At 40.1% G+C, this 22,342-nt stretch overlaps 1 protein-coding gene across 3 annotated transcripts; it reads right to left on the bottom strand.

Annotated features, from left to right (window-relative positions):
- Positions 1-384: 384 nt before the first annotated feature.
- On the bottom strand, positions 385-22,084 carry SAMD9 (sterile alpha motif domain containing 9). Of its 3 annotated transcripts, none has more exons than XM_051852992.3 (3): positions 21,549-22,084; positions 8,938-9,028; positions 385-6,556 (listed from the first exon to the last, which is right to left on the bottom strand). In XM_051852992.3, the coding sequence occupies exon 3, from the start codon at positions 6,546-6,548 to the stop codon at positions 1,773-1,775; it is 4,776 nt and encodes a 1,591-aa protein (XP_051708952.3). In that variant the 5' UTR covers positions 6,549-6,556; positions 8,938-9,028; positions 21,549-22,084; the 3' UTR covers positions 385-1,772. The 3 variants fall into 3 exon arrangements, 2 of the variants coding, with proteins under 2 accessions (XP_051708952.3, XP_051708955.3); XR_016223133.1 differs by lacking the exon at positions 385-6,556 and adding an exon at positions 8,082-8,207 and having other exon boundaries at positions 21,549-22,025; XM_051852995.3 differs by lacking the exon at positions 8,938-9,028 and having other exon boundaries at positions 21,549-22,012.
- Positions 22,085-22,342: the final 258 nt, after the last annotated feature.

Genomic DNA, 22,342 nt, shown 5'->3' with positions numbered 1-22,342 from the left:
CATGATTTCATCACTGCACAATGGGGAGCATAACAAAATATCACCTTGTATACCAAAGATGCAATTTTTCAATCAAAGCCCAATCACAGTAGAGTGAGCAGGTGAGTTATGGTACTGAACTTTCATGCAGAAGCAAGGGAAAAATTTCTTCCAATAAAAAAGTTCTGATGAGATTTGAAAGACAAAAAAATTGCTTATTTGGGTTTGTTTTGCAAACACAACAGTAAATTTAGAAAGCACAATCAAAAGACAAATGAGTCTAAGGTCCCCATATATGCACCAATGGCAATCTTTAACTTGGGTCCAATCTTGTCGCAATTACACTGCCCATCTACTTCTTTTTCTCCAACCCTGTCCTCTCCCACAGAATTACTTCAAAACAAATCCTAGATTGCAACTTTATTCACAAAAACTTCTGTATATATCTCAAAATAAAAACCTTCTTGAAAACATAACCAGAGTGGTAGCATCGTCTCATGGAACAAATCAACAATCACACCTTCATATTTTCAAATATGAGTTGAAATCTTGCAAATTTCTTACTGCCTAATCATGTCTTTTAGAATTAGTTTGTTTAAATCAGGGTCCAAAGTCAACATATTGCATTTAGCTGGTGTGTCTCCCAAGTCTCTTGTAATGTGTGGATTCCTGCTCCCATTTGGGTCCTTTGCAATTTCTTTGATTTCCTCATCTGTCTCTTGAGTTTCCTTCTCCTGGGTATCGTTGATTGCATTTTTATGCTGGTGTTTAACATGATTCTTTCTTTTCTGTGTTTCTTTGAAGTGGGAAGTAAGATCCAGAGGCTTGATAAAATTCAGGATTAATTATCTGGCTCATGTTTCACAGATACTGTGTGTGTTCCTCTAATACTTCTAGACCTCTAGCATCAGATTCTTTCACTCTGATGCCAATATCGTTCAGAATTCAGGACAAGCTGTTTCATCTCTTCCAAAGTTGCTTCTTTCGGCTTACTTTCTAATGATTTTGGCAGTCAGTGACAATTGTCCATATCCATAATTTTATGAGGGGGAATTACATTTTAATTATACCTCACTGGTTGATTTCTTCAGTACACAGCTCTTCCCAGTACAAGGGGATTCTGTGGGTAGAGGGCTCATTGGTCTTTTCACAGTAGTCCTTTTTGTTCAGTAGTCTTTGGAGTCTGGGTATCTGTGTTTGATTTGTTTGTTTGGAGGAGGTACTTACGAGTGTATTACCTTCAGCTATTTGGTTGGTCTTCTGTTTTGAAAGATGTCACGGAGATGATCCCTTTATGCCATACTTGGTAAGAACAGATGTTGCTCCTCAAAGTGAGAGGATTTTACTTTTTTCATGAAATGTTTTCCAGACATTTTAATGTCTTAGAACTATGACTATTTTTCCCTGTTCTGAAAAATTTCACTCTTGATAGGAAAGTAGCCAAGCTTCTAGTCCATGTGTTGGCGGAGTGATTGGGGGAAGTGGTCTGGTCCTGTATGGCCAGCTTACTACATTTACTTCTCCTTATTCCATCCTTAGGACTTCATTATTTTTTCCTTGGTGGTGTTAAACAAACCAGGGAAGAGGACTGCTCCTTTCCACATCTCTCACCCTTTCCTTCACCAGAGTCTTTTTAGGACTCATAAGATGCAGAAGTGGACAGTAAATACTTTATGGACAGGCCTGAAGAGCTGTTGGGGTTGTATCTACAAATTCATACAATAAGTCTTGGATTTAAAAAACAAAATTGGTGATACTGAGACCACATTCCTGGGGGAGAGGAGATTAGGCTCTTAAATGATCTCAATATCATAAGCAAGTGGGCCTCCAATGGAAAATCCCAGATAAAAAGACACTTTGTCTATGCTTCTACCACTTCTAAGTTGACCCCAGAAAGCAGGAGTGATGGGTAATGTGATTTTGTCGCTGACTCCATATTCTATATATAAACAGTTATTTTCAGCTCGACCCTGTAAACGAAGTAGAAGTTCCTGGACTTTTCTCTCCTTCCATACATCTCCACTTTGCCACAAGGAATTAATATCAAGTGTCTTTTCAAAGCATTGATCAATTTTTCCTTTGTGGACAAGTCTGTTCATATTGTTACCTTTTCCAAGAAAGAAATATGCAATGGGTTGCTTTGTACGATACATGTGTTTATACTGCCCCCTGAAAGAGTTCTCCAGCGACTGAGCATACTTTTCCATTTGTTTAGAATCCTGATCCAGCTGTTGGTTTTCTGGCCAGAATAAGAGCGAAGCTAGGAAATAAGGTTCTGAAAAGCGGCAATTCAGGCCTACTTGTTGCAAAATTTCTTGAAGCTGATCTTTCAGTTTTTTAATTGTCTTCACTGACTTGGAGGTAGGTTTAATGCAGGAGAGAATGATGTTGGCTAAAATGAAATTTTGCTTTTCCTTTAGCTGGATTTTCTCAGTGCTTTGTTCAAAGAGAAACGTGTACTTATGCACTATATTTTCCATGGTGCTTATTGCGTGTTCTTGACTTTTGACAAGATATTCCAGGAGCCCTGAAAACTTGTCTGCTTTTAAAGCTTCCAGGCTTCTCCTGCATTCCTGTACTTGAAGTGACAAACTGATCTTTGATCCAAGACCTTTGCTTAATATCTCCGCTGAGGGACCAAATATATCTAGATACCTCTTAAAACATGTAGCCACCTTTCTCCGAGTTTTGGTCTCTTCATTTTGCTTGATGTTGTTCCTTGGCTTTAGAAGGACAAAGTAATCATCAAAAAAATCAAAGGACTTTTTTAAAGAAAATCGTAAATTGGTCAGATAAGGAATGAAATTCTTGAGGACTGACTTAAATTCATTGTTTGAGTCCCCTGGAATATCACTGGTTCCTGAGACAAAATTGACCATATCTTTTTTCGATAGTTCATTTTTATTGTCAAAGAAAGGGATGAGCTGGAGAATCTGGATTGTGTAGAGTCCCACTTCTATCTCTCCTTGGTAACCAGCTATGTTGTACGTATCATACCTCCTCTTTGACTTCTGGTACAGGCGCTCCTTCCCTTCATATTCTCTGTCTTCACTTTGCCGTTGAGATTCTTTGAATGCTTCTGCTGCATGTACTGCTAATTGCAAAAGGTCAGTGAGATCATTAGCTGAAATGGTATTGCCTCGCCCATTATCCTCTATCCACCATCTTAGTTTACTTTTGTAAACTTGACCCAGTGTATCTGAGATATAAGAATTGTAGGGTTCTAATTTTTTTGCTTCTTTCGCCCAATGTAGAGCATTGCTGAAGTCCTTCTCTTTAATGTAGAAATGTCTTGCCAAGGCTTGGCGAATGAATGCGTTTTTGTTGAACCGATTGATACCTTTTTCTAATACCATCTTAACTGCGTCATTTCCTTCATCTTTATGTAACGCTTCAATGAATGGGGAGAACCAATTTCCTGTTTCATCTTCATGCTCATTACGGTGTCTTGTGAGCAACAGTGTCTGCACATCTTGCAAAAATTTGCTTTTCCCTATACCAGTCTCATAGAACAAATTTTCTGTTAGCATATCCAGCATCATCTGACATCTACCCAGGCCATAACTGTTCTTCAGTTCTTCCAATGAGAGACTTGCAATCAACGGATGAATGATACGCACTCCACAGTACATCCCACATTCTAACACCTCTGTTCTTATCAGAATTGTAGAATAGGTGCCCATCTTTTCTTCAAGTTTTTCTGTTCCCCAGAAAGCTTTCTTATTTGCAATTCCTAGGAAATTCTCACACTGTGACAGTGAAATGGTAGTATCAGGCACGTATGAATTAAGAAGAGCCAGAAAAGAGAAGAGCTTTGCTTCCTTGGTGGAAGGATCCTGCCCTTTCAAGATATTTCTGACAACATTTTCTATGTACTCTTTATTAAAGTTTGTTTTCATGATCATGAAGGAATAAAAGTCTTCAAAGTTATCGTACTCTTTTTTGATCTTTTCCAATTTAAGCTCGAAAGCTCTCTGTTCTTTGGGAGACAGGTGGTGTAACAGGGCAACACTATCTGGGATCTTTGCACTTTTTTCGGGGTTTTGTGATCTCATACAATTTAGGATGATCACTAGAGGTTTTTCATATCGAATGTGCTTTTCAGCTACAGCTGTTTGAATAGAAGACTGCAGAAGGAAGACATTGTCTTGCTCTTCAAAATCATCAACAAGGAGTAGTACAGGTAAGTATTCCTGATGGTTGGTTGTCCCATAGGTTATTAAATTGGTCACCTGTTCTCCAATTTCAGAAAAATCCACGGTCTTATTTTTCAGCACAGCACATCTGAACTTCTTCCTTAGTTCCCAGAGAATATGCATAGCCAAGGTGGTCCCTCCACAACCGGGATGATGGTACAGGTGGATAATTTTGGCGCATATTGGCTTAGAAGAATCTGCCCAGTTTTGAATCATTGCTTCAAGTCTTTCATATTTATCCCTTTTGACAAAAGCTGAAGAATGGTTTTCGGAAGAAAAATAGAAGTTCCACCATGAGACTTTGCCACCTCGATAGAAAGCTTTCTCTTTTGATGCCTTGAATTCAAGGAATTTCTTTTTGTCATCCTTTAACAGTGTATCTTCACATTCGTTTTCACAGAGAATTTCCAGAGCAGTCATGGTATCTTCTTGCTTTTTCAGCAGGACAGTAGATGAACCAATAGACGGCAAAAATCTCTTTGAAGACTGAGTGACAGATTTTAGTTTAAGAATTGTGCCGTTTATCTCTTGAAGATTTAAAGCAGAGATACACTGGTTTGACAATTCATCTTGCTCTTTTGTTAATCTTGCTTCAAGCAGATCTTTCCATCCCTGACATATTTGTGGATGTACACAAATACACAGTATATTTTCCATTCCTTTGAGATCTTGGTAGAAAGCACAAAACGTCTCGATGAGGGGGTCTCTTGGGTCGTCCACAGGGGAGAGTAATAAAAATACTACCAAAAACTTTCCTTTGGGCATTACGTCTTCATGTGTCAGAAATGAAATCAGTTTCCTGACTTCAGATGCTCTCTCTCTCTGCCAGGAAATCGGATCCAAGGGTTTATACTTTTCAATGCCAAGGTCTGACCGGCCATTACAGAAAATCCAGCTGGGTTGCTGGTAGAGATTCAGATTGGAAATCATCTCATTTGTTGTGGTTTTCCCTTCTGAGTATTGACTTGGAAAGTGAAGGTTTGCCAGTCTGCTTTCTTTGAAACTTCTAACTACTCCGTTACTTTCAGATTCAGGATCAAACTCCAACACAGCAAACCACTTAATTTCCTTTAGAAAATCCAAATATTGTATTTGATTTGGATGACACTTGTTTGTTACAAGAATGTACCAGTCATAGTATGAATTATCTAACAAATCCTGGTTTCCTGTCAACAGTTCAACCAGCCTGAACCCTTCATGTCTGTTGTTTGTTTTGGCTGTGCAGTTGTCTTCTGCTTCTTTCCTAGACTCTGCCAGTGTTTTTAAATTTAATTTGAACATTTTGAAATCTGTTTTAGTTTTCACGATGTTCACAGTTCTGGCCCCATCTCGCACCAAGACTGAGAATTTTGAACTTTGTTCCCACTTTTTGTTGTTGTTGTCGTAAATTTGCTTTTTAATCTGGAAATAGTCATGTCCACATACAGAGTAATGTGGAATGACATCCACCTCAATAACAAACCTGTCAGACACAGTACTATCTGGAAGTAAAACTTCCACAAATCTTGGCACTCGAATGCAACTCTTTGCTTGTTGAACTTGATGCTCTTCAAAATACTTGGGTATCATCTCATCGAAGTGGTCAATGAGAGCATTCTTGGTGATACTGGCAAGTTTCACACCAACAATTTGCCCCTGGGGTTTGTCTTTAACTCCAAAATGAATGGTGCCATTGGTACGTGAATTCATGCAAGCAGAAGCAAATTCGAAAACCTCATTGCTAAATTTCATTTTCCCATCCTCTTCTGTGTTTTTTTCTGCATTTGTAAAGGCTTTGTATTCATGTATTGGATCAATGAGATTGTGTGGTCCTGTCTCAGGCTGTAGAATAAAATGGAGTTTGTAACGCCATTGCTCATCAAATTTATTAAAAGGATGTGACCGGCATGATGGTTCTTTGGCTGGCAGCTTTTCTTTCGTGTCTCCTCTTTCATCTTCATTGTCCGTGAGCTCAGTTTTTGGTGACTTAGGCTCTTTCTCACCTGGACTCGCAGCAGAGCCATCAGCCGGATCTGAGTTCTCTTTATTCTTTTGTTTTTGCTTTGAAGTGTCTCTCTTTTCCTTTTGGACCAATGGTTGTTTATTACTAACATTTTTACTGCCTTTTTTCTGCTCAGATGTCCGAATAGGGTCTTTAGAAGATGTTTTCTGCAATTCTCTGAACAGTCCTTCTATTTGGACAGCTGGTCCATGTGTTATGCCCATTTCAATAAGATCTGATTTCTTTAAAAACTTCAAGACTGCTCCACTCACATCTTGTGCAACCAAGATATCCCTGTGTTTTTGGTGGATCTTATGGCTTTCTAACCACCTGTTTACATCCTCTTTTGTCCAGTCATCTGTGTTTTCTGGAAGCTCCGGTTGTTCTGCCATGCTGATATCTATAGATGGGGAAAGAAAAAGGATTTAGTATTTTTATTAGGAAAATTTTCATACAATCAGTTTTCAATAGCATTTCTAACACATGTCTTCTAAGATTTAGAAAGTTCTAAATGACATGTCAGCTAATTATCTCCTGCTATGGCTTGAGTAGGATGTGGCTCCCAGACTCCTGCAGACAGTAAAGCCCAAAGTCATCAACTGATGGTGCTGAGAGCGGAAGCTGCATCCAGCGATGGTGCCTAAGGGGTGGGCTTGGTGGGAGGTCCTTAGGTTACAGAGGATGAGCCACTGGAAGGTAGTTCTCCACAAAGGGTTTGTTATAAAAGCCTGAGCCAGGCCTAGCTAATCTCTCTTCTTCTTGGCTTGGTACACCGTCCTGCCTCCCTCTTGCTCTCCGATGTTCCGTGCCACCTCAGGACTCTGCAGCAATGACTCCATTGTCTTCCGCTGAACCAGCAGGATGGCCCCATCTTGAAATGCGCTAATCTGAATGTGACTTGATTCCCCAATTCATGCAGGTATTCAACTCCCCAAATCTTCTGTTCAGGTACTGGGAGGGTGGGAACAGAAGCCACAGAACAACAGAACAGAAGCCGTGGAACAGAAGGAAGTGGTTAATAGGAGCGAGATGCTAGGTGGAGCCTCCCTGGTAGCTTTAGAAGGAGAGACTACACAGAGGAACATGCGCCCTGACTTTGTGCTCCTGTGATCCGGCGGTCTGCAGCAGACGCCAGGTCTGTGGGACCACCTGGTCTAGGGCTGTGAGGCTCCAAAACTGTGCGCCCAAGTAGACTTCTCTTCATGGGTAGCTTCTCTCAGGTATTTCATTGATGGTAAAAAAAAAAAAAAAAAAAAAAAAAAAAAAAACTGACTGATACAGACTGTGAAGCTGCAAAACCATCAGCCCAAACAAACCTACTTCCATCATAAATAGCTTTTCATAGGCATTTCATTGTGGTGACTAAGCGCTGACTCATACAGTTCTTACCATCACCACTTTCTTTTGCATCCTTACAGAGAAATGCCACCAAATACGAGTACATAGACACTTTCTTGGTCATATTTTTTCGTTGTATAAGTGGTAGCATACCAGGCACAATTCTCTTCTCTGGATTCATTCATTAAGGGTATTGTGGGGATGCTTGTAGTTAATATATATAGAACTGTTTTATTTAGTTGATGATTATTTGCTATAATGTCTGTTTGCTATATTATTTAAAATATAACAATTCTATAGAAAATAAGAGGAAAAATAAGGATATATGAAAACAGCTAAGAATGAAATAGCTTTTGAAACATGTTATTATGATAGACATAAAGCAAACAAAACATAGGAGTGTTAAGGATTGTTAGGAACTAATAGAAGGGCCAAGATAGTAAATAGTCATGAGATAGACAGGAAGCACAGTGGTTTTGAGGTCTTAACTGGGTAACTGTGGGGGACACTTTCTACTGGAGAAGCATAAACAAAATCCAGAACAACCTATCAGGCTCACTAACGACCTATATTTGTAGTCGGCATACTTACTCCTTTGTAGCTCTCTGATGACAGCAAGTGAATAGCATTAACAGAGCCTCTTGTATCTGCTGAACCCCTTTGGACAGACCTCTAAAACCCAGTTCTTGAAATTGCACAATCAAGGGGGAGTGCTGGCATAGCAGATAGGGGGAGAGAGGACATGTGAGTTTTATAACTCAGGAAATGAGATCCTTGTACTTAACCAAAGTGCATTATCTATCTTTTTTTTCCTGTGTGTATTTTGATAGATTTCACAATGCATGTGCTTCAAGTGTCTTTATTTGGTCTTTGAACTGTTCTCTTCCATGATATCTGAGTAGTGAATTTGGAGGCTACTACTGTACTGAAGTATTTTTTTCACATAATAATTAATAGCGACTGATTCCTGAACAATAACTGGCATAATGCTTTGTGTGAAAATTGTCAGACTACTCTCTGGTAATCTAGGCTACAGAAATATAGCAATACTTAGAAGAAAAAATCCAAATATTAATAATCTGCCTTAAATACTATTCAAATATGTAAGCCATTACAATGAATGATATTTTCATTCATTGTGAGAGAAATCAAAGTGACACAGGAGACAGCCTGGGGAATGATGGCAGGTGGATTACTTACCCCCAGTTTCAAGAACAAATGCCAAGAAATATTGCTATCCAGAGGTAAACACATATTTGGGGTTGGGATTTCCATTTCTTTCTAGACACAGAGATGCCAGAGCTACAGTCCAAGATTTAAGTCATTTTTGTGGGGGAATTAGGTAATTTCCATACACACAGAAAGTACACAAGAAGCATGACTTACACTTGTATCAGCATAAAATAGGCAGTTACATTTAAACAAAATTAAGAGAAAACCTACCTCTTCTATAATCCCACAATGATGGAAAATCCAGAAGATTTAATGCCTTCTTAAAAAGTGAGTTAAATGAATTTTCTCTTTATAATTTGCTCTGTAGAAATTAAGAAAATCAAATTAAAAATAATCCAGACAGACAAAAACATTAGAGGAGGAGACAGATTTACTTCAGATGTACCAGACTTTAAAGAGAATTCCCAGCCTGCGCCGCGGCTCACTAGGCTAATCCTCCGCCTTGCAGCACCAGCACACTGGGTTCTAGTCCCGGTCAGGGCGCCGGATTCTGTCCCGGTTGCCCCTCTTCCAGGCCAGCTCTCTGCTGTGGCCAGGGAGTGCAGTGGAGGATGGCCCAAGTGCTTGGGTCCTGCACCCCATGGGAGACCAGGAGAAGCACCTGGCTCCTGCCATCGGATCAGCGCGGTGCGCCGGCCGCAGTGCCCCGGCCGCGGCGGCCATTGGAGGGTGAACCAACGGCAAAAGGAAGACCTTTCTCTCTGTGGGATGGGGGAAAATATTTTAAAATTGTGTATCAGATACCAGGTTAGTATCCAGACTTGAACCTGGCACTCTGATAGGAGATGCGAGTGTCCCAAGCAGCTGTATCTGTTGTATTAGTCAGCTTTTTGTCACTATAATGAAGTACTCGAGGAAACTAACTTTATAAAGAGCAAAGTATTTTTAGCTCACAGTTATGGATATTAAGTCCAAGTTTGAGCAGTCCCACTGGTTTGGTGTCTGGTGAGGGTGGTGGATGGCAATGTTTCAGCATGTGCAGAGGAAAGATCCGATGGTCAGCTAGAAAACGGCGCGGGGTAGGGGCACTGGGCTGACCCACCCGCGTTTACAACCAACTGCTTCTCAAGGGCATGCCCCCAAAGACGTAAGGGCCTCTCACTAGCTAACTCCTAAGCACTATAATTGGAATTTCACTCTCTTAGGATCATTAGCTTTTGATTTTGGGGTTCAAAGATCAGAGCCAAATCATATCCAAACTGCACCATGTGAAGAGATGGTGAGTTGTTCTGTGCTGGGAACAGGCTCTCAGTTTTGAAAGATCTGTTGAACAGCAGTTTGACTATGCTTAACATTATTGGACTGCACACTGAAAAATGGTTAAGATTGAATATTTTATGTTGTGTGTTTTTAGAAATTAATAAAAAAGTCTCCTGCCTCCTCTTGTTTACAAGCAGGAAGTTTATTTATTTATTCATTTATATAAAGATTTATTTATTTCTTTGAAAGCTAGAGTTACACCGAGAGAGAGAGGCGAAGAGACAGATCTTCCATCTGCTGGTTCACCTTCCAAGTGGCCGCAACAGCTGGACCTGTGCTGACCCGAAGCCAGGGGCCAGGAGCTTCTCCTGGGTCTTCCACACAGGTGCAGGGGCCCAAGGGCTTGGGCCATCCTCTACTGCTTTTCCAGGCCATAGCAGAGAGCTGGATCAGAAGTAGAGCAGCCGGGACTCGAACCGGTGCCCATATGAGATGCCAACACTGTAGGCGGTGGCTTTACCTGCTATGGCACAGGGCCGGCCCCAGCAGTTTATTTAAATAGAGGGAAGGGGGCCGGTGCCACGGCTCACTAGGCTAATCCTCCACTTGTGGCGCTGGCACCCCAGGTTCTAGTCCTGGTCGGGGTGCCAGATTCTGTCCTGGTTGCTCCTCTTCCAGGCCAGCTCTCTGCTGTGGCCCGGAAAGGCAGTGGAGGATGGTCCAAGTGCTTGGGCCCTGCACCCACATGGGAGACCAGGAGAAGCACCTGGCTCCTGGCTTCGGATCGGCGCAGCGCGCCAGCCGAGGTGGCCATTGAGGGGTGAACCAATGGGAGGAAGAGCTTTCTCTCTGTCTCTCTCTCTCTCACTGTCCACTCTGCCTGTCAAAAAAATAAATAAATAAAAAAATAAATAAATAGAGGGAAGGAGTAATGACAATAGCTTACTAGCTAGATTAGGAATAAAGATACACAAACAGGAACATGATACTCTGAAAGTTCATGTTGGTTCTTCCTCTCAGAATACAGCATAGATTTTACTTTGTCCTAATTCTCCCTAAGAACAACTAAAAACTCTAGAAAAAATTATATGTAATGAAAGGCAAAAAGGCAAAATTCAGTAATGAAGAGAAAGCACTTAGTGGGTTGTCTCTACAGAAGAACAGAGAAGAAAGGAATGAATCAATGAGCTGGAAGATAGAATAGTAGAAAGTAACCTGCATGGACAAGAAAGAGAACATAGACTACTGGAAAGTCAGTGGAGCCTCAGAGTCTGTAGATGATAATCAAAGATTTAATATTTATATCATTGGAGTCCTGGAAGAATAGAAAGAGTAAGTGACTGCAGTAGTACTTAAAGAAATGATACATGATACTAGAGCCTAGGGAGATTACTGATGCCATAAACAAGAGTGTCAAATTGTTAAGTCAACAACAGGAGTCACTGTGTACTTACTTCTCATGTGGGATCTGTCCTTAATGTGTTGTCCAATGTGAAGTAATGCTATAACTAGTACTGCAACAGTATTTTACACTTTGTGTTTCTGTGTGGGTGCAAACTGATGAAATCTTTACTTAATATATACTGAATTGATCTTCTGTATATAAAGAGAATTGAAAATGAATCTTGATGTGAATGGAATGGGAGAGGGAGTGGGAGATGGGAGGGATGTGAGTGGGAGGGAAATTATGGGGGGGGGAGCCATTGTAATCCATTAACCATACTTTGAAAATTTATATTTACTAAATAAAAAATAAATAAAAAAGAAAATAAAAAAATAAAGAAATGATACCTGAAAACTTCTCCAATTTTGCAAAAAAAATTAATAATAATAAACATAACTACAGATTCAGGAATTTGAAGGAACTACAAACAGGATCAACCAAAAAAAATCTATACCAAGATGTATCACACTCAAATCTTTAAAAGCTTAAAACAAGAAAAAATATTCCCCCTACATAGGAAAAACAATTTGAATTGCAAGCCATGGAGATTAGAAGGAAATGGAATTATTATTATTAGGTGACAAATATTATTCAGACAGCAAATATTATTCAGATGTTGTCAACCTAGATTCTTATAACCAGTAAAAATATTTTCAATGAATGAAGGGGAACGAAATATATTCTCAGATGAAGGAAAACTGAGAAAATTTGTTATCAGCAGATTTACCCTTAGAGAATGGCTAAAAGGGCTGGCCCTGTGGTACAGTAGGCCAAGCCTCTGCCTGTGGTGTCAGCCAGCATCCTATATGGGCACCAGTTTGTGTCCTGGCTGCTCCTCTTCCCATATAGCTCTCTGCTGTGGCCTGGGAAAGCAGTAGAAGATGGCCCAAGTCCTTGGGCCCCTGCACCTGCATGGGAAACCTAGAAGAAGCTCCTGGCTCCTGGCTTCGGATTGGCTCAGCTCCGGCCATTGTGGCCATTTGGTGAGTGAACCAGCAGATGGAAAACATTTTTCTCTCCTTCTCTCTGTCTGTAACTCTACCTCTCAAATAAATAAATGAAACCGTAAAAGAAAAAAGAATGGCTAAAGGAAGTTCTCTAAATAGAAAAGAAATGATAAAAGAGAAGCTTAGGACATAAGGAAGAAAAAAGATGTAAAACAAAAATATTGGTAAATGCAATAGATTTCCTCCTTTTGAGTTTTATGAAGTATGTCTGATGGTTGACTCAATGTCTGATATGGTTTTAAATGCATAGTTCTAAATCAAGTGGAAACACTTGAGATAATTGTAAAAGACAGGGTAAGGAGGTGCAAAAACAAGTAATGTTTCTACTTTTCATGTAATCAGGCACTATTAACACCAGTAGACTGTCACAAGTTATGCATATATGATGTAGCATCTGGAGCAATCACTCACAGAGGTATACAAGGTGGTACACTCAGATATATGACAGATAGAAATGGAAATGTAGAAAATTTTTCAGGTAACCTATAATAAGGCAAGAAAACCTAATAGAGAAATAAAAAATAGAGAAGAAACAAAAAACACATGATAAAAAGACAGATAGAAGCCTTCATATCAGTGACTACATGGGGCTGGCATTATGGTGCAGTGGGTAAAGCTGCCACCTGTGACGCTGGCATCCCATATGGAAACCAGTTTGTGTCCTGGCTGCTCCACTTCCAACCCAGCTCTCTGTTAATGGCCTGGGAAAAGCAGCGGAAGATGGCCCGTGTGCTTGGACCCCTGCCACTCATGTGGGAGACCTGGAAGAAGTTCCAGGATCCTGGCTTTGACCTGGCCCATCCCAGCCATTGAGGCCATTTGGGAAGTGAACCAGCATGTGGAAGATCGATATCTCTCTCTCTCTCTCTCTCTCTCTCTCTCTCTCTCTCCCCCGCTCCTTCCTCTCTCCCTCCCTCCCTCTCTCTCTAACTCTGAGCTTCAAAATAAATAAATCTTTAAAAAAAGCATTGAATATAAAAAGCCTTAGTTCAGAAATTAACAGACAGATGTGTCAGAATGTATTAAAAACATGACATAACTATACCTTGTCTGTAAGACACCTGAAATACAATGATACAGGTAGGTTGCAAGTGAAAAGAATAGATAAAGGTATTTTAATTAATGAATAAACACAAAGTAACTACATTAATGCCAGATAAAGCAGCCTTCAGAGCAAAGAGAATTACCAGAGACAGGAATATTATAAAATTATAATATTATAATTACAACATTATAATATTATAATTACAGCAGACAGAGCAATGCTCAAAGTATTCACCAAGCAAAAAAGTCGCAGCATGTGTGAAATAACACGGACAGAGCTTTTACTTTGAAATAAATCCACGATTGTAGTTAGAGACTTCAGTACATGTATCTCAACAACTGATACAACATAAGACACAATAATAGTGAGGCTATAGAAAAATAACAACGCTATCAACCAGCAGGTTCTAAATCACAATTACAGAACACTCCATCCAACAGTAGCAGAGTACCATTCTTTTCAGTGCCCAGGTAGATGATATCCAAAATGATAAAGCAAGCTTCAATACATTTAAAGGAATTTGAAACATACAGACTATGTTTGCCAACTATAATGGAATTTAATAGAATTAAATAACAAAGTCAAGTGGAAAAATCACTAAACACAAAGTCACACACTTTTAAATAATTCATGCACCAAAGAAAAAGTCTTCAGTGAAATAAAAAAATATAATGCAATGAGCCATAATGAAAATACAACATATCAGAATTTGTGGGACACAGGGAAAGCAGTGTAGAAAGAAAAACTTAGGGAAAAAATGCATACATTAGAAAAGAGAAAGATTCCAAAAATAAGAAAGTTTTATTTCAAAAACCTGGAAAAGTAAACCCAAAGCAATCAGAAAAGGAAGAAATAAAAAAGATAAGAGCAGGGGGCAGCACTGTGGTGTAGCAGGTTAGGCTGCCACCTTCAGCGCTGGCATCCCATATGGGCATTTGTTCGAGTCCTGGCTGCTCCACTTTCAATCCAGCTCCCTGCTAATGTGCCTGGGAAAGCAGCAGAGGCGGATCCAGCACACATATGGGAGACCTGGAAGAAGCTCCTGGCTCCTGGCTTCAGGATGGCCCACCCCAGCTTTTGCAGCCATTTGGAGAGTGAGCCAGTGAATGGAAGACCTCTCTCTTTATCTCTTCCCCCCTCTCTGTAACTCCGCCTTTCAAATAAATAAAATCAATCTTTTTTTTTTTTAAAGAGTAGAACTAATTAAATTGAAAATAGAAAAACAATGGAAAAAATAAGTGAAACAAAGATTTGCCTTTTTGGATTTATGAATAAAATTCTCTACAAAACTAACAGAATAAAAAAGAGAAAACACAGTTTACTAATAAGAGAAATGAAACAGTGAATATAATTTCAAACCCTATAATGCTCAAAAGGACAAGGAGAGAGTACAAGGAACAACTTTATACACATAAATCTGGTAACTCAAAATGGATGAACTTCCACAAGTCATCCTACATGAAATAGATATTTTGTATAGCCTCCTAACTTCTAAGAAAATTTGATTTGTAACCGTAGAAATATTCTGCAAAAGAAAACCCCCAGTTTTGTAGGAGAATTCCACCAACCACTTAAAGGACTAATGTTGCTTTTATACAACCTCTTCCTGTAAATAGAAAAAGAAGAATGCTTCCAAATTCATTTCTGAAACTAGTATTTCCTTATTTGCAAAACAAGACAAAGGCAGTGCAGAAAATCCTTACATACCACTAGCAAGTGGAACTCAGCAATATAGATGAGAATTATCACCAGATCAAATGATGTTTGGTCCAGGAATGTAAAATGGTTCAATATTTAAAGTCAGTAAGTGAAGTGTGCCATATTTACAGGCCTCAGAGGAAAAAAAGAACCCAATCATATCAACAGATGCAGAAAAACCATCTGACAAAATTCAACATACATTCATAATAGAAATTCTCAGAAAACTAGGGCTAAAGTTGAGCTTGATAAAGAGTACCTATAAAAAAAACCTTCAGCTGACATTATAATTATTGGTGAAAGACTGTAGCTTTTCCCTTAAAATTGGAAATTAGGCGAGGATAACCACTCTTAGCACTTTTATTCAACATAGCCTTGAAAGTTCTAGCCAGTGCAATAAAACAAGAAGACAAAATAAAAACATAATGTGTGGAAAGGAAGGAATAAAGCTGTCACTACTTTCAGATGATTGTCTAAATAATGCAAAGAATGCACAAAAATATTCATAGGACCAACAAATTTCAAAATGTAAGATAACCATGTAAAAAAAACTGTCTTGCTCTATAATAGCAATGGACACAAGAACACTCAAATTAAAATCAATTGTATTTAGAGTCACTTAGAAAAATACTCCTGAAATACTTAGGTATAAATCTAACAAAACATATAGACTTATGCTGAAAAGTACAAAACACTGATCAAAGAAATCAAAGAATACCTAAATAAACTGAGAGACATAACGTGTTCACAGACTGGGAATTTTATGTAGTAAGGGTGTTAAGTCCCCAAATCATTGCACTAGTTTAGAATAATTGTATGGGGATTTCAGCATGACTCCTGTTGAAAGAATTGGTCACTGTAAAATTTACATGGAAAGGCAAAGGAAGTACAATAATTCAGATAATTTAAGAAGTTTTATAAGAATAAAATGAGGGCAATTGATTTTTCTAGACTCATAACTACAGTAATCAAGGCTACATGATATTGGTGGGGAAATAGACACATTGTTAATGGAACAAAGTAGGACTTCAGAGGTAGACTCACACAAATATATCTAATTGATTTCTGACAAATATGCAAAAACACGTTTATGGAGATAGAATAATTGTTTCAGCAAATGATGCCCAAGTCATTGGGCATTCATGGACAAAAATAAAACAAAAAATGGAAACTCAACCTGACCTCCTCATACCTTATTCAAAAATTAACTTAGAACAAGTTGTGAAATTAAATATAAAATGTAAAACTGGAAATCTTAGAGAAGAGAAATATCCAGGAGAAAATATAGTTCTTAAAGCATGATCCATAAGAGGATAAAGTGGCAAATTGAAACTCTGTCTAGGCCGCCGCTGTGGCACAGCGGGTGGAAACCCTGGTCTGAAGCGCTGGCATCCCACATGGGCTCTGGTTCTAGTCCCGGCTGCTCCACTTCCAATCCAGCTCTCTGCTGTGGCCTGGGAAAGCAGTAGAAGATGGCCCAAGTCCTCGGGCCCCTGCACCCGTGTGGGAGACCTGGAAGAAGCTCCTGGCTTCGGATTGGCACAGCTCTGGCCATTGCGGCTATCTAGGGAGTAAACCATCGGATAGAAGACCTCTCTCTCTGTCTCTACCTCTCTATGTAATTCTTTCAAATTAAAAAAAAAAATCTTTAAAAAAAGAAACTCTAATTAAAAACTATTTTCTGCAAAAGACTGTATAAAAAAGACTGTTATAAAAAAGGAATAAATTATTGACATAACAACCTACCTAATTCTCCAGAGAATTACACTGAGTGGGAAAGGCCAATCCCCAAATGAGTCAGTCTGTACAACTCCATGTGGGCAGCATTCTTGAAATGGTAAAAATTCTAGAAAAAAATCTCTTCTAGAAAGAGACTGATAGTTACCTGGGGATAACGAAGTGGGTTTAGCTATAAAAAAGCAACATGAGAAATCCTTAAGGTGATGGGATTGTTTTATGTTCTGAATGTATTAAAGTCAATATTTTGGTTGTGATTTTGTACTCTAGACTGTAGGACTTTACCAGAAGTGGGATAAGTGACACAGAGTACCTCATTATTTCTTAACAACTCTATGTGAACTGTAACAATCTCAAAAGTTTAACTGAAAAATAAAAAAATTATAATGGCATACATTAAAGAAGAAATATGTAGAATTGAATAGTAGAGAAAATGCTGCCTATCAAAATTTATATAAAAACAGTGCCAGTAATACTTGTAGAAATTTTATATAGACTTAAGTGCTTTTATAAAAATAGAAGGATGAGAAAAACATACAGTAGGTAACTTAGTAAGATTAAAGGACAACAGAAGAAATCGTAAGTAAGTGGGTAGGAAAGATGGGTGTTTGACCTGGGCTGATGCTAGTGAAGATGCCAGTATTCCACTTGGCAGTGCCTGGCTTCAACACCTGTCTCCAGGTTCTGACTCCAGCTTCCTGCTAATGCAGACACTGGGAGGCAGGGTGATGGCTCAAGTGATTGATGATGGATCCCTGCCACCCACATGGAGACCTGCATTGAATTCCTGGCTCTTGGCTTCAGGTCTGGCCCAGCCCTGGCTGTTGTGGGCACTTAAGAGAGTGAACAAGTGGAAGGAGGCTCTCTCTTTCTGCTTTTCAAAAAAATTACAAAGAAAAAGAAGAAATGAGAAAATAAGGAGCTGAGTTCTATAAAATGAAAAAAGAGATTTAACAAAGCCCTAAAGTTGTTCTTGATAAAGAATAATAAAATTGACTCATTCATGGAAAGATTTACAAAGAAATCCAAGGATTCTTAAAAAACTTTGCAGAAAATTCAGTTGAGCTTTGTTCATTTTGGTGCAAAAGAAAGAAAATTCATGCATAATTTTTATAACATCTCCCATGAGCTTTTTGATGTACCCTTGCAAAAGACCCATGGCACAAGTAATTGACATCAAATGCTGTAAAAAAGAAAGGGATTAGAAGTCATTGACACCAATTTTAGGTAAATAAATCTCAAAGATGAAAATAACTGAAGAAACTCCTTGAAAAATAGAATTTATCAAAACTGACTTGAGAAGAAGTGGAAAGACCTCACTTCCTACTATGTATGAGGTGGTGATTAAAGAAGGGAACTGATGCTCCCACTGCAACATGAGGGAAGATATCAGATAAGTCATGGAACTTAAACTTTGCATTCATCACAGAGTTGCAGGTAGACTAGACTGTAATGACTAGATGAACTCGAATTCCAAAAAGGAAGGCTCCTGCTTAGGTAGGCTTTTTGGCATTTGCTGTTTCTGGGCTTGGGTTGAGGACCAGACTTGGCCTACCTTCTCTTAAACTAGGGGAGCCTTTGACAGTCATGTGAATGGATGCAACCATTAGGACCCCATAGTGCTCTTTAACCATCAAGGATGTGCAAAGTCAAACTACAATGAGACAGTACTACACACCCACCAGAATGGCTAAAATTTAACACTAACAGAAGCAAATGGATTTGGGACCAATAGAGTGCTTAGATATTGCTGGTGGGAATGTAAATTATTTCAGCTCCTCTGAGAAACTATTTGGCAATTTTTATAAAGTTAAATATATATCTGCCCTATGACTCAGCAATTCTAACAAGAAAGATTAAATTACCGATACAGGAAAAGACAAAGATGAATCTCACGTATGTGATGTTGAGTGCAAGAGACCAGTATAGCAGAAAACATAGTGTAGGATTCCATTTATATGAAGCTTAATAACAGGTAAAATTAATCTATTATAGAAGTTAGAATAGGAGTTACCTTTTGGTGAGAAGATATTTTTGGGGCAAGAGCACAAGAAAAACTTCTGGTGTGATGAAAATATTTTATATTTTGTTCTGGTTTGATAAATACATATAAATATTTCATAGAGTTATACTCTTGAGATTGATTTCTTTTGTATAAATTGTACTTCATTTAACTTTATTTTATTTATATTTATTCATTTCATTTGGAAGGGGGAGACAGAGAGAGAAGGAAAGAGAGATGTCCCATCTACCGGTTGACTCCCCAAATGCCTGCAACCGCCAGGGCCAAGCCAGATCAAAGCCACCAGCAAGGAACACATCCAGGTCTGCTACAGATCAGGGCAGACACTTGGCTGCTTGAGCCAGGGCGCACCTCAGCAGGAAACTGGGAAGTGGAGCCAGGAGTTAAATCCTGGCTCTGTGATTCGGGATGCGGGCATCCTGAGTGGCGGCCCGACCTCTCTGCTGAATGCTAACCACTGTGACTTCAATTAAATAGTGAATTATGCCTCCAAACACATTATAAAATAAATTTAAAAATGAATAAAATAGAAGAGATACTTGCATAGAAAGACATGATGATGTATTTTGAACCAAGAATGATGACTAATTCTATTCTGGGTGTCTGTGGTCCTGATGTTTTACCAGACATTTCTTATGGCAGCCTCAGATTACAGGATTAGATTTTGAACACCTCATCTCCCGTTGCTTCATAATGGGTTTCATAGTTGCTTGAAACTGATTCCACCCTGCTCTCGCAACCCTGCAACCTAAGTCACTTTTCATGTATCCCTTGACAGAGACCCTTCTATTGCACCTGATGGAGCTCACTTCCGTGCCACCAGCCCCACTGCAACAACCCTCGTCATTGCTGCTGTTGGGTGGGCGCAGGCACCCAGGCGTCATGCTCACTGTCACTTTTTGCCCTGTCTACCAGGATGCTTTCCTGAGCTCTCCCTCTCTCGCTCCATCAGCTGGGACTTCCCTTCCAAGCCCACCCTCAGCCCCTACTCTCTAGAATCAGGGGTGGGGAACCTTTTATTATTTTTTTTCCTAGGGGCTATTTGGTTAATTAGAATGTCATGTACAGGCCACACAGAATTATCAACTTAAAAATTCACCAGCCACAGAGTTCAACTTTGAGAAGTCCCAGCTGTGGTTGCCTTGGCAGGGCCAGACCAGGTGATTTTGCGGGCCTGTGTGGCCTGTGGGCTGGACGTTGGCCACCCCACGAGATGATATGTCACACACCAGACTAGGACCCTGAGTGGCAATTTGGATGGATGACTCCATTTACACATGAGCTGCACACCAGGAACATACAGTCAGGTCCTCATAGAGGCTTAAAGGGATGGAGAGCTGGGTCTGCACATTTGGTTGGGAAAGTAAGAGAATAAAAAAGGAGCGAGCTGTTCCTCTTTTCCTCTACAGATTATGGATGTTTTGGTCATGACTGAACAGTTTCACTTTGATACTCTTCCCCTAAAGCCTCTGTCTATTTTTATTCTTATAGAGGGGAAAGAAGGGGAGGGGAGGGGAGGCGACAGGAGAGAGAGAGGTTGATTAACTGATTTTCTATCTGCTGGTTCACTCCTCAAATGCCCACAACAGCCAGCCAGGGTTGGGCCAGGAGCTGGGAACTCAGTCCAGATCTCCCACAGGGGTGCCATGGACACAGGCCTTTGCTGGAGTCCTGAGAACTGTGCCTTTCAAGAAATTAGTTTTAAAGCAGTTGCCACACTTGGAGAGTGTCCACTGTGTTGCGGGGTCCACCTATGAATGATGTCTCCACGCTCTCTGCTGCCAAACACGGTTTTTAGGTAAAGGAGGAAGTGGAGCATACTCAGATTAGAACCCTTAGGTCAAGAAAGGAGGGAGAGGTGAAAATAAAGGTAGGAAGGAAAACGAGGCACAGCCACCGGGCACAGTCAGTGCCTGAAATAGCTACTTTCAATTTTATGTACTTGATCTGCTCACAAGGCTCTTAGCAACCAAGATTACAAAAGAAAACACAGTGTGTTTCCTGCTGCAACCCACAGACATTTCTGAACTGTGGGGCTGGTAGCTTTCCTAAGGGCAGCTGAGGACCAGGCGTCTGTCCAGAAATGCCATCCTCCCGGCCTTTTGGACTTCCTCATTGCTTCCTCGGGCAGCAAGCAGACACCTGCGGACGGGGGGCTTTTAGAAGCAGCAGAAAGTTGTAATCCCAGGACTTGGGAGTAGCATGCCTGCCTGTTTCATCTTCCTGCTTTTCTCTCTCTCCCTCTATCATCTGAACTGATATCTGCAAACATTTTATAAACTGCCGATTCCTTAGAGCGAGTGGTGAAATATCTCCTTGATGAATATACACTTTAGTATTCTCACTTTTCTTTCTAAAGATGGCTTGGGGGATTTCATCAATAAAAGTGCTTTTTTTTTGGTCCTAACTCTGCCTTTCAAAAAAAGTAAAAAAATCTTAAAAAAAAAAAAGGTGTTTTTTTAATGGCATATTGATGACTCATTTTCTAACTAATACAAAGAAGACTCCTGTCACAGCAACAAATAGTTAAGAATTTCTAGGCTTAGAATATTTTTTGTTGGGTATGTATATTTCAATTTTTTCTGCCAAAAAGTAGATTTCTTCCCATACAATAAAATGCCGATATAGGTAGTAGTAATAATAATGAATAGTAGGTATTGTACTTACCAGGTTGCTTACAGATCTCTTCTACACAGGTGAGTAGAAAATCATCTGTTTTGAGGCAGAAAGCATCTGATGTCTGTGCTTTTTCATTCAAAACAGTGTGAGACAGAATGTTGTTATCCCCGTTTTATGGAAGTTCCTTTACCTTCTGCTTCCTCAATGCCAACCCTCGTTTGCATCACCAGGGTGTGGTGCCTACGGAGGAGGAGGAGGTGCCTGAAGCTTTAGTTTCGCTTTCCTGGATCTCTGTTTTCAGGAGACTTCCCTCAGATCCGCGGCTGCTTTTTTTTTTTTAAAGATTTATTTATTTATTTGAAAGGCAGGGCTACAGAGAGAGCCAGCGAGAGCCTCCACCCGCTGGGCCACTCCCCGGAAGGCCGCAGGGACCAGAGCCGGGCTAATGGCCTGACCCGGAGCCCCGGAGCCCCGGAGCCCCGAGCCCGGAGCTTCCTCGGGGTCCCTGATGCGGTGCAGGGCCCCAGCCCCCCGCTCCCCGCGGGCTCTCCCGGGCGCATCAGCAGGGAGCTCGAGTCGCGACTGTGCCCCCTGGTGGTCTGCTCTGTTATAACCGTGCGCAGGCTGCCCAGAGCCCTGCTTCCTGGCCTCCATTGATTCCGTGGGAATACCTGCTCGTTCTTGTTTTCTTTCTTCTTTTTGCTTTTTAAAATTTATATAGAGAGAGCAGATTTCATGTGTTTCATACACACAGTTTTAATATTTGCAACAACATGCTTTCAATTTACTTTATAATCACATTCTCCATGAAGTAAAGAATCAACAAGCGGTCTCTCTACTTT

This window comes from Oryctolagus cuniculus, chromosome 16 (assembly GCF_051225735.1).
Source record: "Oryctolagus cuniculus isolate XC-2025 breed Fujian yellow rabbit chromosome 16, ASM5122573v1, whole genome shotgun sequence".
NCBI classification, from domain to species: domain Eukaryota; kingdom Metazoa; phylum Chordata; class Mammalia; order Lagomorpha; family Leporidae; genus Oryctolagus; species Oryctolagus cuniculus.
Note: the sequence above shows the minus strand (reverse complement) of the source record. Positions and strands in the feature narration are given on the sequence as shown.